The following is a 14,035-nucleotide window of genomic DNA, read 5'->3' as shown; positions in this document are numbered from 1 at the left end:
GGATCAATTTTAGAATTTAACTGGACACTGTTCATTGTATGAGTATAAAATTATAAATAAAGAAGTGTAACTAACTGATGGGCGCACCGTGCCACATGATACAACAGGTGCATCGAAAACTTTTTTGTTAGCTCATTAACTCTCTTCCATGCCTGGCATCCCACTAGTTGGATCTCCAATCCTTTAAGTTTCATTAGTCTTCTATTAGATAGTATAACCAATCATACCATTACAATGTAATGACGATGAATATCAAATGTACATTTGTATCCGTTAGATAAGCGTTTTGTTGTTTTTCAATTAAACGAGCTTATTCATCTAATTTATTCCAAGACGTCATCTCTCAAATTTTGACCACCCTCGTGATCTTTGTTATGGAATAACATTATAAACAAATATTTTTCTCTTATTGAAAAAAAAAAAAAAAACAGAAATTTTTTTTATTGGACAAATATCTAAAAATGTGAAACAAATATCTTATTGAAAAGGTCGGAAGTGATGGACCGAAAGGACTATTCCACTATGGTCGGAGGGAAACAAAATGTGAAATGACAAAAAAAAAAGCAAAATATTTCGTTCCCCGATCCCACCCCACCCGGCCCTCTCTCTATTCCTCTCCCTTTGTGAATCCAATTCCGTGGCGGCGACTCTCCCCATTTCCCCTTTTGCCCCTCTCTACCACCTTCCTCTCTCGAACTTCCCCTTTTCGCTGCAACCCTAAATTCCCTCTCAGTTTCGTCACTCAATACGTCAATCAATATTTGAATTCACTGAATGCGGTCCATTTCATAGGGTTGGAATACCTAGCTGTTTTCGCCGGAGGGGGTAATGGAAGAGCCCGGGCAGCTCAAGCGGGCCGTCATTGATGCCACGGCCGGTTTAATCGCCGGTGGGATTTCCCGGACTGTTACTTCGCCGCTTGACGTTATCAAGATTCGATTCCAGGTCTGCTTTCCTCGAATGCTGTTTCCGTTTTGAAGCTTGAGAATTTGGGCTTTTATGCTATTTTTGCAAGAACTGTGGTTTAGTCTGAAAAATCATTACTTTTAGTGTTTACAAGTTATGAATTAGTTGTATCAATGGAATGAAAGTATGAATTAAACTAAAAAGAGAAGGTTTTGGTTTGTGTGACCATGAACAACTAATGGAGTTTGTATTTGCCTTGGTTGACAGGTCCAATTGGAGCCTACATCTTCATGGGCTTTGGTTCGTCGGAATTTGACTGGGCCATCAAAATATACCGGGATGTTTCAAGCCACAAAGGATATTTTTAAAGAGGAAGGCTTACCGGTATAGTGGTGACTCTCAACATATGATGTCATCAACAGTTTCTTTGTTTCAATGGCATTATTCTTTGTAAGCATTTTGGTGGATTTTTATCATTCTCTACTTTCTTGCTCATGACAGGGTTTTTGGCGAGGCAATGTTCCAGCTCTACTTATGGTTATGCCGTATACCGCAATACAGTTTACTGTACTACACAAGTTGAAGACATTTGCCGCTGGTTCTTCCAAGACGGGTACTTTGATATTAGGCAATATCTTTTATTCAGGATAATCTTATGGTATAGGCTCTGTCATGTGAACTATTCACTTCACCGTCACAATGTTCAATAGGAAGTCATTCTATCAAGTATGGGTATGGCAAACTGGACTGCAACATTTGTTTAAAAGACTAGGAAAATAGACAAATCTGACATGTGACCACCTACCTGCATTTGAAAGCCATGGCTGAGTCCATCAAACATAGGTCTGAAGTAAAATTTGTATGATATGGCTACTTGTGACTAAAAGGTATGAGTTGAACATGGTCTTCTGTGTTTTTTTTTTTATATTATTTCTTGCTTTACTATGAGTACAAGTAGTTTAGATTGAAAAGATTTGGTTTTTACACTGTTTATTTTCAGAATTTTCTTTTAAATTGGTCCGCCGTCATGTTTTTGTACTAAGTCAAGTTGGGTTGTAAGCTAGATGTCAGGATGTAATGCTTAAGTAGATAAAAGATGTAGTTTGTTTGTTATGTTTATCTGCATTTTGTACTGATAATTTACTGCTAGAGGTGCCTCTGTTTGGTTCTAGTTCGCATATGTGCTATGCAGCTTTGAAAGCTATTATCACTTAATGTGAATATGGTTGTGTCCTATGTTTCCCCTTTTCCTATAATTACTGATCTTTGATTTTGTGGTGCAGAGGATCATGCTCATTTAAGTCCTTATTTGTCCTACGTCAGTGGAGCATTAGCAGGTTGTGCGGCTACTGTTGGATCATACCCGTTTGATCTTCTTAGAACCTTGCTAGCTTCACAGGGGGAACCTAAGGTATAGAACTTAGTACATGCATTGTCCTAACAATAGTATTAGCTTTACGTGGTTAACCTAACAAATAGAATATTAGTAACATGCATTAATCATTTTTTTTTTTTTCATCAAGTTTGAAACTGGCCCCTCACTATATATTGCTATATCCTGCAAGTCTTAATAACGCGACGTTATGCATCTCACCTGAAATGAGCATTACTTTAGGGTTTAGGGATTGTTTAAGATTGAGCATTTTTATTGCTCTTGTATAGCGTGGTAATATTGGCAAGTGATCAAAGGTTGCAAATTATACTTGAGGTCTTTGGTATAGCAAGCTCTTGACAGTCTGCTGTGGACAACTTTAGTCAGTTGGAGTCAGCCTGGGTTCAGATTCTGGTGCATGACTTTATTTTGATTGCGTAAAGATATGGTTGACCAAGACCTTCGGCACACTTCTTACAAATAAAAGGTGAGCCTCTGGCAGGCATGTGATGTCTTTCAGGGGTTACCAGTTTTTAGCTGGTCCTTTTCTAGTTTTCTTTTGGGAGTTTGTGGGTGGTATTAGTTCTGAAATAAATAAGATTGGGAATAGATTGTATACTTGCAATTGCAAATTAAACAGTTGGATATGTAACGTATACATTTAAAATGGTCAAGCCAATAAAGTATTTATATGTAAATTCATATCACTTTTTTAAGGCTCATGTCATCTTCATAATTTGCATCCACAAAGCACCAGTTTTTTCATAAGTTCTTTGGCACAATAGGGGGCCTTACTGATATTTTCCTTCAATAGGTGTATCCAACTATGAGGTCTGCATTTGTCGATATAGTTAAAACTCGTGGATTTCGAGGATTGTATGCTGGATTGTCACCAACACTGGTTGAGATTGTTCCTTATGCAGGCTTGCAGTTTGGTACCTATGACACATTTAAGCGCTGGACCGTGGTAAGATTATCATAATTTTGCTTTTTGTATTGCACCATCCTTTGATGGGGCAAGTCTTTCAATTGAAAAATCTGTTGTTTTTTTTCTTTTCTTTTCTTTTCTTCTCTCTCTCTATCTTTTTTTTTTCTTTCTTTTTCCTGTTGAAGACGTCCACCTGGAAGGTTTATAATTGAGCTCAATAAATAGCTGTGTACATGGAAATACCTGGTGGCTAGTTGTAACACCAGCCTACTATGTTTGATCTGTGAATGAAAATACTTCGTTAGCGAAGTGTACTTTTGTGAAGAGGGTTTTCTTAGATTCAGGAGATTATGCTGGAATATGTTGTTTTCTTGTGTTTTGTACAAACAATTTGACAAGAGGAAGTCAAATCAGACCTCATCATATTCTTTGTGTTCATTGTAGATGTTGAACCAGTTTAGATCGTCTAGTCCAGACTTATACAGTACAGATAATAGTCCCACAAGCTTCCAGCTTTTCCTTTGTGGTCTGGCTGCCGGGACATGTGCCAAACTTGTCTGTCATCCACTTGATGTGGTCAAGAAAAGATTCCAGGTAGATCTTTTGACATCCTGAACTCTATACTACGATCATTCATCTGGAATTACTGCTGTACAGAGATTTCTCGCTAAGAGTATAAGGGAAGAAGATTTGATTTAATATGCTTTATATGTGAATGATAATGCTATGAGGATGGATATATTAAACCTTTTTTTTTTTTTTTTTGCAGATTGAAGGACTACAGAGGCACCCAAGATATGGGGCTCGAATAGAGCACCGTGCCTACAGCAATATGTTTGATGCTTTGCGACGAATAGTGCAGAAAGAAGGCTGGGCTGGTCTTTACAAGGGAATTGTCCCATCAACGGTCAAAGCTGCTCCTGCTGGTGCAGTGACATTTGTGGCTTATGAATATACATCCGACTGGTTAGAGTCCAGAATAACTTGAATCTAACCATTCCATACTTGCAAAAACTATTTTTTGGATCATGTGATTCTTTTGTCATCGGAAACGTTACAAGACCCTCTCGTCGAAGGAAAGGAAGGGGGCACATTGTTTAGTCACACCTACAGGCTTTAAGATTGTAAGCAGATAGCAGAGTGGTTGAGATGTAAACCATAAATTTTTGTAGCCACATTTGGACTCATAATTGAAACTTTACTCCCCAGAAAGAACTGGTTACTACATTTGCATCCTATTTGAACTGTACACTGATATCTAGCTACTTTCTAATCATCACAAGGAACATGAAGCAATGTATTATGATCAACATTCAGGGAACAGATTTTGTAATTTCACATAGAGAAACAGATTTATCATCTTGTATTCAAATCAAAAGCCTCTCATCACAGTTGCAACCTTTTGCCTGACTTGGAAACCAAGCACTAGCTACAAAAATCCTACATGTTTCAGATACCGTGGAAAATATAGAATTCTCTAACACTTGCTCTATGAGTCTAAGCAGCGAGCAAATTCCTACCATTGTCATGGTTTGCTATACTCATCTTCAAATTTCCTTATTCAACATAAAACCCAGTTAGTAGTGCAGAAGATCAAACCACAGCTCTCAAGTCTTCAAGGGTTTTTCTTCTGTTTGCTGGTATCCTCAGGAGGCAGTGACACAAATTGCACAATCCTCTTAACCTCGGCGACATCAACCCGAAACTTGTCTGCAATTCTCTGCACCTCCATTGGGCCATTGTGATCCTCAGCCTTGCCCTGATGCAATAGTATAATGTGCCGCAGCTGCGCCACGTTCAGAGTCCCCGGAGGAGCAGCTCTTTCCTCAAACCTACCGGAATCCGGTTTCGTATCCCTCAGTTTCGGTAGTGGCCTCTTGTACTTCTCCACCACATGTGCCTGTACCACATTTCACATTATCACATTTACACATTACACTAATCAAGTAGTAAATAACTGAGAAAATGAGGTCATATAGTTCTTGAAGAACATAGAGATACTGACCTCACCCATTTCAGGTTTGCCTCCGGGCTTTGATTTGATCCGACCCACCATCTGATTAAGCATGGAATCGAACTTCGGATCGCGTTCTTCAAGCAGATTCTCAGCATTGGGTGCCGCTTCTCCTGCACCACCATCTGAAACCGACATTGAAACGACGCCGTCAAAACACTCAAATTGAAATTGAGCTAACAACAAAATGTGGGTGAGCTAAGAAATGCTTAAAGGCGAAAGCTTTACGTACCGGAATCGAAACCCTCCTCGCCGGGTTTGGTGATCTCAGGAGGCGGTTCGGGGGGAGTCACCGGAGGCGGCTTATTGACGATGGTCTTGGGTATTGACGACGACGTCGTTTCGATGCTGGAACCGGGTCGGGCTTTCCCTGCTGCTCGGCGAAGTGCCTGGCCCATTTGGCGTTTAGGGTTTGGGAAATTGGAATAGGAGAGGGGGGGGAGAGGAAGAAGAAGGTGTGTGAGAGTGGTGGAGTGAGTTACAGAGGGGAGGGTGCGCGTGGTGGTGTCCTTATGGACACACGTCCCGTATGACTTGTCGTATTCTCCTCTACACAAAATAGATTTTTGTTTAGGTATTTATGGAAATTGGAAAGGGGTCATTTGCATGGGATTTATGAGCATTAAATATGGAGTTCTTTCAATCTTTGGGTGTATCTATTTGCTATTTGGTCCCCGTTATTTCTTCCTGTTTGTTAGAAATGGATGGTAGACCCAACCACTTGGATTAGGGTTTAAGGTTGAAGTCTAGATGCATGGTCGCTGGTGCATACTGTTGCCTATTGGCTTTATTCCCAAACAAAAGCTAAAAGGTTAAACAATCTAATGACCTATTTGTCCTGTGTTCTGACCTCCATCGAGTTACTGATTCTTATGCTATGTCGGTTGCTGTTGAAAATAGTTTTCTCTTGATCATTTTGTAACGTATTGCTAAACACAAGACGTATGTGTGAATGGATTAAGACAAAACGCAAAGTCTGATTTTACTTTTTATTTTCCTTTCCTTTCATTTCTTATGCGCTCAATTAAAATAAATATTCTCATTAAAAAAATTATATAAGTAATCAAATTTATGATATACGTGACACATCACTTTGGATTCTGATTAGTATTGTGATAAAACTCCACTAATGCATCTAAAGCAATAATGATTATAGCATCTACATGACTGCCCTAGTTGAGTTCATCATATCTAGCTTTTGTCTACAATTCTTCTGCGCATAAAGAACAAAGACATGAATACACTGCTAGAAAAACAGCATAATATGCTGTGATAGTGTGATACCATACTGCAACTATAACAGGGAACTTGAAACGTTCCCATTAACTTTTGCTTCCCTCCGAAACCTAGTCAACTAAAATGGCATAGCACAAATCTCTATTCATTACGAATGGTTTCCGATGTGAAGCGAATTACAATGGTTATACTAATTGTATCAACTGTCCCAGACTTTTTTTGACAATATAAGTTGGTATTGCAATTAATACCTAGAAAACAAGCACTTTAAAAACAAATTCTACATAGAGAGATTAAAACTTCTTTGAAATGCTGTTCAACTGAGATTTGAATGATGGGTAATTTTGTACTGTCATCTCGGTACATTGCCAGAGGTGCTTTGTCTCATGTAGATGGCCCTCTTGCAAAGACACTACTCCAACTCCCTTATGTGAAGTTTGTATCTAAAGACATATACAATGCAGAAGAATGAAGAGAGAGGCTATCTTTGCTGGATATGTTGGGTTTAGCAGGTGAAAGCAGTGGTCTCTGTTAATATCCAGAAGCTCCATGCTCTAGTTGCAAGTAGACTAATCAGCGCCTAACCCATTTGGGAAACCATGTCAAGCTCGCTGTATCCGTCAGCATTACTACTATGGACAGCAGTACTGGTTTCCTGCAAATCATAATCCACGACACTAGTATCAAAACTGTCAGGAACTTGCATCCTTGCTCGAGCACGTCTGGATTTGGATTTTTCCCGAGGAAATACATCCCTACTCTTCCGCGATTGCTTTGTGTCTAAAAATCCACAAGCAAAAGCTTCCAGTACCTTGGCGGTCAGTGGACGATTTCTTGTGCTCTGTCTCCGAGGGTTAACTGTAGGCTGCTGCTCAGAAGCAGCCATACCATCAGAGGTTTCCATTGAATGCAGACCATCTGGTTCCTGCGCTGTTCCATCATGTTGTCTTTCTATCATAGGTTCATCAGTTTCAGCATCTAGAGAAACGGGTTCCTTGTTCAAATCGAACTGAGGCCAATGATAATGTTGTCCCGCACCCATATTGTTGCTACCAAGAACAGCTTCACTACTAATCACTGGGCTGCCTCCTCTAGATGTACTGGTGGATGATAACCTCTCAGGAGATGGATCCACTGCAGAGAGGTTTTTCTCGCTGACTTCAGAGATGTGGCCAAAGTTGCAGGCCTCTTGTTGTAACATGGGATCTTGCGAGATGTGGTTGCTGATCCTGCTGGTCTTTTTGCTACTACAAGTAGCTAATCGCTGACGTTTTTTTGAAACAGGAACCGTACCATTTTTATTTTCAGGCACCACTTTCTGGCTCCTTTGGAACTTCATTGCTCTTCTAGGCATCATGTAATTGCATATATCAATGTTCTGCTCCTTGGGGATCTTCGCAGCCACATTGGTCACATGTGGACTAAAAGCTCCATGCTCCCACTCCGAAGCATCACACTTGAAATACTTGTCATCTTTGGATTCATTTCTACCCAAACTGGTCTTTACGGTCTTCGAAACATTGACCTCATTCCTACGGGAACACAAGGTATCTGCAGAGTTAGATATCTGTGTTGATTCATCTGAAGCAACTTCATCCTCAGAATCAGTACTCGAGGTGGAGACGGAGGTATTCAACTCGACTGGTAAGCTTCTCAGTTCCCTCACCTTGCATGTTTTACCATAGGCCAGACTAGTATCCACAACAGTGAACTTCATGGTATCTGTACCACGACTGGGGGTACGAGGTTTCAAATAACAGTGCCGTTGCTGGCTTGGGAAACCATCAGGCTTTGTTTCATGGGCCCAACCATTTTCATCCTTGCTCGTGGAAACTTTATCTGCTCCTGTCTCAAGCTCGAGGAGCTCTGGGTCAGAAGCAACTTTGCTGAGCACGTCACTTACCGAGTCAAAATAGTGACTTCCCTTCACCAGTTTCCTTCTGGAGAACTTCTTAATCCCAGGAAGAAGAAAGACCAATGAATGCTTGGAAGCATTAGCAAAGCGACCCTGATTAGGCTGCTCAGAGTGCCACCCTCTAGCAAGCAAACGTGGCCAAACAGCTTCCCAGAAGAGATCGTTTGAACGGGCTTTACTGAGCCGGAAGTTACCTTTCAGAAAGCCAACTATTTCCAATGGTGAGAGTGCAGAGCATGCTTTGCCAACTGGAATTTCTGGGCGACCAGTAACAGCCTGATTGGACTTTGGGGTCTCCGTGGCAATGCCTGTGAGATCTTGCTTCCCTTTACCAATTCCCACTGCCTCCACAAGAGCATCCAATCCAACACTAGATTTTAGAATGAATACATATTCTTCTAGTAATATCTTTCCTTCCCCAAATGTCTTTGAGTCCTGTAAATTCATCCAACAAAACTAAGGAAATATGTCCTGATATGAACAAATAAAGGAACAGACAAACGATTGTAGCAGAAATACATCCAGCACATATGCCTTCTTGCCAATGAAATATCAATGTTATATGTTTCTGACTTCAATCTGATTTATTAGTTTTATGTGTCTGTTGGCAAACCACAAGTTACAATTGGCTAATTAGAGTTAACACATGAATTTTCAATTAAAGTCTGAGGACACTAATGGTAGATAATGAAAAATGTTACATATATGCATCTAGTTTCCTCGTCTGAGAATGAGAAGTTCCCTGTTACATTAATCCTTAAATTTATGTAGTTTTTTTTTTTTCATAGTTCTGGGCAAGATTTGCATGACTTTTGATGAGAATAAGCAAAGATACCTACAAACTCAGGAGGCAACAATGTCTAACACGATTTATCAATTGTATTTGCAGTTATGCCCACAATTCTATTGATATTTCCATCCTTCGTTGTTCATAAAACTAAGTCTTTTATACAGTATCCAAAGTTTTGTATGGAAAAAGCAGATGACTAGGAGCTTCAAGGTCTTCCTAAAGAAAATCAAATGCACACAAGTACCGGAATCATTTATCCATGAGACAAGAGGAGATAATCGCTAAAGATAATAAATATGCAAATGCAAGTGTCAATTGATCAAATAATAAATTAAAAATGTGGGCAGATAGTACTTAAAAATTTGAAGTAGAGTATTCAAAAATGAATATAATTAGTTTACCAAAGCTTTTTTTTTTTTTTATCTGCATATTAATATGCATGTGCACACAGGCTCATATAAATCAATTAATCTAATTTTCAGTTAGATGTAATTACCTCAAGTAAAGTATTTTGGCACGCTTCTGACACATGAGGACGCAAACGAGATAACAACTCATGTTGCCTTAATCCTGTAAATATTCTTTGTCCAAATATACATTTTCTGCTTCTCATTTTCTTGCATTCTGACCACCTGCTGTAGCTTTTAGACTTGTAAAAGATCCCATAGTAGAATGATAATATATCTCCCATCTGTTTACTACCAACGAATTTTGTCACCAGAACAAGGTCCTTCCCAAAGATATATAAACCAAGAAGAAAACTGGCTTCTTCTATGTGACTCCAACTAACACTCAAGGTACCAGGAACCGGACATCCATTTTGATTTTCAGGCATTATCATTTCCTGTTTCACATCCAACTTCGCAGACTCATTCAAAATTATTCCCTGATCTGACTCAACATCCATGGGCTCAGCTTTGCATTTAAAGCTGTCCCTTTCTGAAACAACCAACCCACTGACATATTCAGATCCTAGAGACTCATTTTTATGGGCCACGTCAACTGCATCATTAAAACCCACATTGGATTCATGTTTTTTACACTCAACTTCCTCATTGATCCACATTACTGGTAGTGGCAATCCCAACAGAAATCTGTATGAACTACTATCTGTGCTTTCTGCATCAGTTTGGTTCTCTAGACGGCAGAGATAATCAGATACAGCCATTAGAGGGGGAAGTTCAACCTGGTACTCTTCTCCAACTCTAGGAAGTATCTCAGGCTCGCCATCCACACCATTTAACTCCACGGCTTCTGGAGAAAAAGAATGCTCAGCAGATTCATCCTCAGTATAACCGACATGGTTATTTCCTTCAACTGAATCCATCTGCCAAATAAGGGAGAGTGGTCTTTGATATTATTAAAGACGCTTAGGAGACAAGTTCACAATCAAACTTTACTTCCCTTCTATTCAGCAAATAATATCAGTCATGAACACCACCAAGATCTAGGAAAACTATAATATCCTATTGGCAATTGAAATTCTAAATTTCTATATTTTGCTGCTATTTTGGTTGATAACATTCATGCCAAGATGATAACTAACTTGAAACAGATAGGAAACGATAAGTAGATTGCATGCAAAGCAATGAAGAATGCTTCTCATATTAACAATAAAAAAGTGTTGGTGAACTAAGGAATCTCACTACAATCCTACACTTTTCTGATACCTAAGTTGTCCCTAGTTTACAATCTACTGCAAGTCCAATCATTTGAGCTATTACTGTTGCAGCTTCGTCTTAAACAAACCAAGTAAAGTCTTAATGCCTATCTAGCAATACATTGAAGAACTCATGCAACTGACAATTATCAATCCTAGTCCACTGCTCCTCGAAAAAAGAAAAGAAAAGAGTAAATGATTGTTACCAAGAAAACTAGCAAAGTAGCAAGTAGCCATTTCAAAATTTTATGAAGACAGGAAATATGACCAAACAAAAAAAATGGTAGGAAAAAATAGAAACAGACTTTCCAAGTTAACAATAGTATTTCTTGGATACAAAAAAAGAAAGTGAAAAAAAAAAAAGCCTTTGGCATTTTAAAACAAGTCGTTTACCAAGTAAACATATTTCTTGAAAGCAGAAGCCAACAGACATACAAATAAACAGAGCCCGACTCATCAAACCCATAATAACAAAAATAATCAAACCCAGATCCCTTTACGAATCCCAGACTAAAATCGACGCAACCCCACTGCACAAAGCCAATCCCAAAACCCATCAATCACATTCATCATAACACAATCACAACTTCACAACTTCACAACCAACACCATTCAAAAGCTTCAAACTTCACCAGAAACAAACAAAAACCTCACACCGCCAAAAAAACGACCAGAGTCCCCAGTGAGAACCCCAACACGATCCCACCAAATTCCACTCCTTCACTCCACAATGACCCTCCAAAACAACCCACAACACTGCATTGAATCATACAACAACCCAAAACACCACCCCACAATACAAAGAAAAAGATTCAACCTTTAAAATTTTCTTCACCTCCATAAACACAAAGCACCAAAATTTAACCCCACGTAAAGGACCAACTTACCCTCCCAAAATGGGTCTTCAACTTTCACCACCAATTGTACCACTCACAGATTATTAAGTTATGAACAAACAAAACATGAAGCACAAACAGAGACAAACAGTGTGTGTTGTGTTAAACAAACAAACACAGAGAGAGAGACTCATAGAGTTGTTGTACCTGGGTTCTTTGTAGAAGCTAAGCTTTCATGCCCACGAAGGCTGATTTCAAAGAGCTCTGAACGAAAATATGAGAAAAGCAAAGTCGTTGTGTCCTTATAGAGAGAGAGAGAGAGAGAGAGAGAGAGAGGGAGAGAGAGAGAGTTTTATACGATTTTAGAAGGAGAGTCGAGTCTGTGTGTTTTCTTTATAAGAGAGAGAGGCCCCTCTCTGGACCGTTTAAAGAGCTATGAAAGGGATACCCCCCACGCGCTTCCACCCGGCGCGTGTGAATAACTGAACACGTGCCACATAAGATTCCTGCTATAATAGACGCGACGATACTTGGCCTGCCGTGTTGGCGAGTGGTTTTTCGCCACGTGTTTCGAACGACGAGTCGTATGATTATTATACTCATTCGCAGTAGAGGTTAGATTTGTTTGTTAAGAAGCTTTAAGCAGCCATGGGTTTGGTGCGAAATGGTGGCCCCACCGCGACGCACTTTATAGCGCGTGGGGGAGACTAATGTTTGACTCTGGATTTTAATTTATTTTCTGTGGGATAATGATTTGGTAGGCTTTTCTTAAATATTTCTATTCTTAATTAGGAAAGTTTACGTGAGATTAGGGTTTAAACTAAGTTTAAGCCGAGGCTTTTAACCTCTTGGAAATGAAGTGATGAAGCGATTGGAGGTTGAAACTGTGCTTAGCTTCATAAATCATAGCATAAACACTTTATAAGTTTATTAATTAGAAAGTCAAATTTGAAATTCAAAGAACGTAATAATAATTAGAGTGTTACATCAATAAGATCGAAAATTCTTCTACCCACCCAGGTGGGGGGTCACCTGACGTGGTGTCAGGAGATTTGGTTACCCCTAAGTGACTAAGAGATCTTAGCCATTGGATGATCTGTTAGGCCATTATCGTCAGTTTCAAACAGTATTGGACTAAAAGTCTTCACTCAACCCAGTAAAAACGCAATTCAGCTTCTCTACTTCGCCGAGGCCATCAACATCAGCATCAGCATCAGCATCAGCCAGAGGTAACCGAGAAGCTCTTCAAGATTCTCGACTTACACAACTTGATTCCGTGTTTGAATGGACGTCATCGGAGGCAATTCTGATGCATAAGTCGGAGACCCACCGGGTAGCGATACTCCGGCCACCATACGACTCCGGATATGGAATTTTGCTGAACTGGAGGGGAAGACCTTGTTGGCTTTGCATTTAATTTGGATTATTTTAATTTTGCAATTTAATTTGGACGGCAAGTCTAAGCACTATAAGGATGCTTCCATTGCTCAATTGTTGACGAAAAATGTTCATTATATTGTTCAGAAGATCAAAGGGTCCCCCGAACTTAGGGGACATGACAGGGAAGTTCCGACAGGCAGCCACTAGTTATCAGAGAGCTACTTAATTCAGATATTGAAATCCCAGGTTCTGGAAGAGGTTGAAGAAGAATCAAGAAAATCCTTAGGAAAAAACAAATCACAATCCAATTCAAACCTATTGAATATCTTTAGATTTAAGCAATCAATCCAAAGGAGAACTCCACTGCTGACATGGGTAATTACATATATTGATTAGATATGGATGGCAAGGACTTGTTGCAAATCTTCTGTTCCAATGGGCTCCGATGAAGTTTCGGACGACCCTCGACAATCACTAACTCTCTGCTCTAGTTTGCAGTCGGTGATGAGAATTTGTTATAAACATCGAGAACAATAAGTCGACCTTTCCGATTATAAACATCGCACGTGAAGAACATGTGCCAGTAAACCTAATTGTTACTGAAGATCAGATATTTTTATTTTTTTTGGTTTTAGACTAAATCTGTTAACGCGTGCATTGCACGCTCTGTTAACAGAGCTCAGGTGACCACCCACCCAGGTGGGCTGAAGAATCTCCGCAATAAGATACACTAAACAGACTGTTAAGTTGAAAATAGAAACAAAATAAATTACACAACAGAAAATAAATTAAAAAAGAAGAAGAAGATTATTTGAGCATTTGAAGATGTAATCTGGTTGAGTGATTCGAATGTATAACATTGGATACGCACTTACAACACATATTAGTCCTAATGATGGCCAATGTAATGTTTATTTTACAAAATCATCTATGTATCGTGCATTAGATTAAAATATTGTATTAAAAAAGAATAAATAAATAAAATATTCAAGAAAGTA

At 39.3% G+C, this 14,035-nt stretch overlaps 3 protein-coding genes across 4 annotated transcripts; 1 reads left to right on the top strand and 2 right to left on the bottom strand.

The window, feature by feature from the left end:
- The first annotated feature begins 574 nt into the window (after positions 1 to 574).
- On the top strand, positions 575 to 4,433 carry LOC112200166 (mitochondrial thiamine diphosphate carrier 2). Its single transcript, XM_024341184.1, has 7 exons — positions 575 to 945; positions 1,174 to 1,290; positions 1,408 to 1,519; positions 2,190 to 2,317; positions 3,093 to 3,245; positions 3,651 to 3,800; positions 3,976 to 4,433. The coding sequence occupies exons 1-7, from the start codon at positions 829 to 831 to the stop codon at positions 4,192 to 4,194; spliced, it is 996 nt and encodes a 331-aa protein (XP_024196952.1). The 5' UTR covers positions 575 to 828; the 3' UTR covers positions 4,195 to 4,433.
- Positions 4,434 to 4,546: 113 nt separating this feature from the next.
- LOC112200167 lies at positions 4,547 to 5,787 on the bottom strand. Its single transcript, XM_024341185.2, has 3 exons — positions 5,453 to 5,787; positions 5,212 to 5,345; positions 4,547 to 5,106 (listed from the first exon to the last, which is right to left on the bottom strand). The coding sequence occupies exons 1-3, from the start codon at positions 5,616 to 5,618 to the stop codon at positions 4,822 to 4,824; spliced, it is 585 nt and encodes a 194-aa protein (XP_024196953.1). The 5' UTR covers positions 5,619 to 5,787; the 3' UTR covers positions 4,547 to 4,821.
- Positions 5,788 to 6,575: 788 nt separating this feature from the next.
- Positions 6,576 to 12,030, bottom strand: LOC112197575. 2 transcript variants are annotated; one of them, XM_040518505.1, is made up of 3 exons: positions 11,865 to 12,030; positions 9,658 to 10,488; positions 6,576 to 8,806 (listed from the first exon to the last, which is right to left on the bottom strand). In XM_040518505.1, exons 2-3 carry the CDS (start codon positions 10,486 to 10,488, stop codon positions 7,037 to 7,039), a joined length of 2,601 nt encoding a protein of 866 aa, XP_040374439.1. In that variant the 5' UTR covers positions 11,865 to 12,030; the 3' UTR covers positions 6,576 to 7,036. The 2 variants fall into 2 exon arrangements, with proteins under 2 accessions (XP_040374439.1, XP_024194077.1); XM_024338309.2 differs by having other exon boundaries at positions 9,658 to 10,491; positions 11,869 to 12,030.
- Between the last annotated feature and the right edge of the window lie 2,005 nt (positions 12,031 to 14,035).

The sequence above is a fragment of the Rosa chinensis genome, chromosome 4 (genome assembly GCF_002994745.2).
Source record: "Rosa chinensis cultivar Old Blush chromosome 4, RchiOBHm-V2, whole genome shotgun sequence".
NCBI lineage: Eukaryota > Viridiplantae > Streptophyta > Magnoliopsida > Rosales > Rosaceae > Rosa > Rosa chinensis.
Note: the sequence above shows the minus strand (reverse complement) of the source record. Positions and strands in the feature narration are given on the sequence as shown.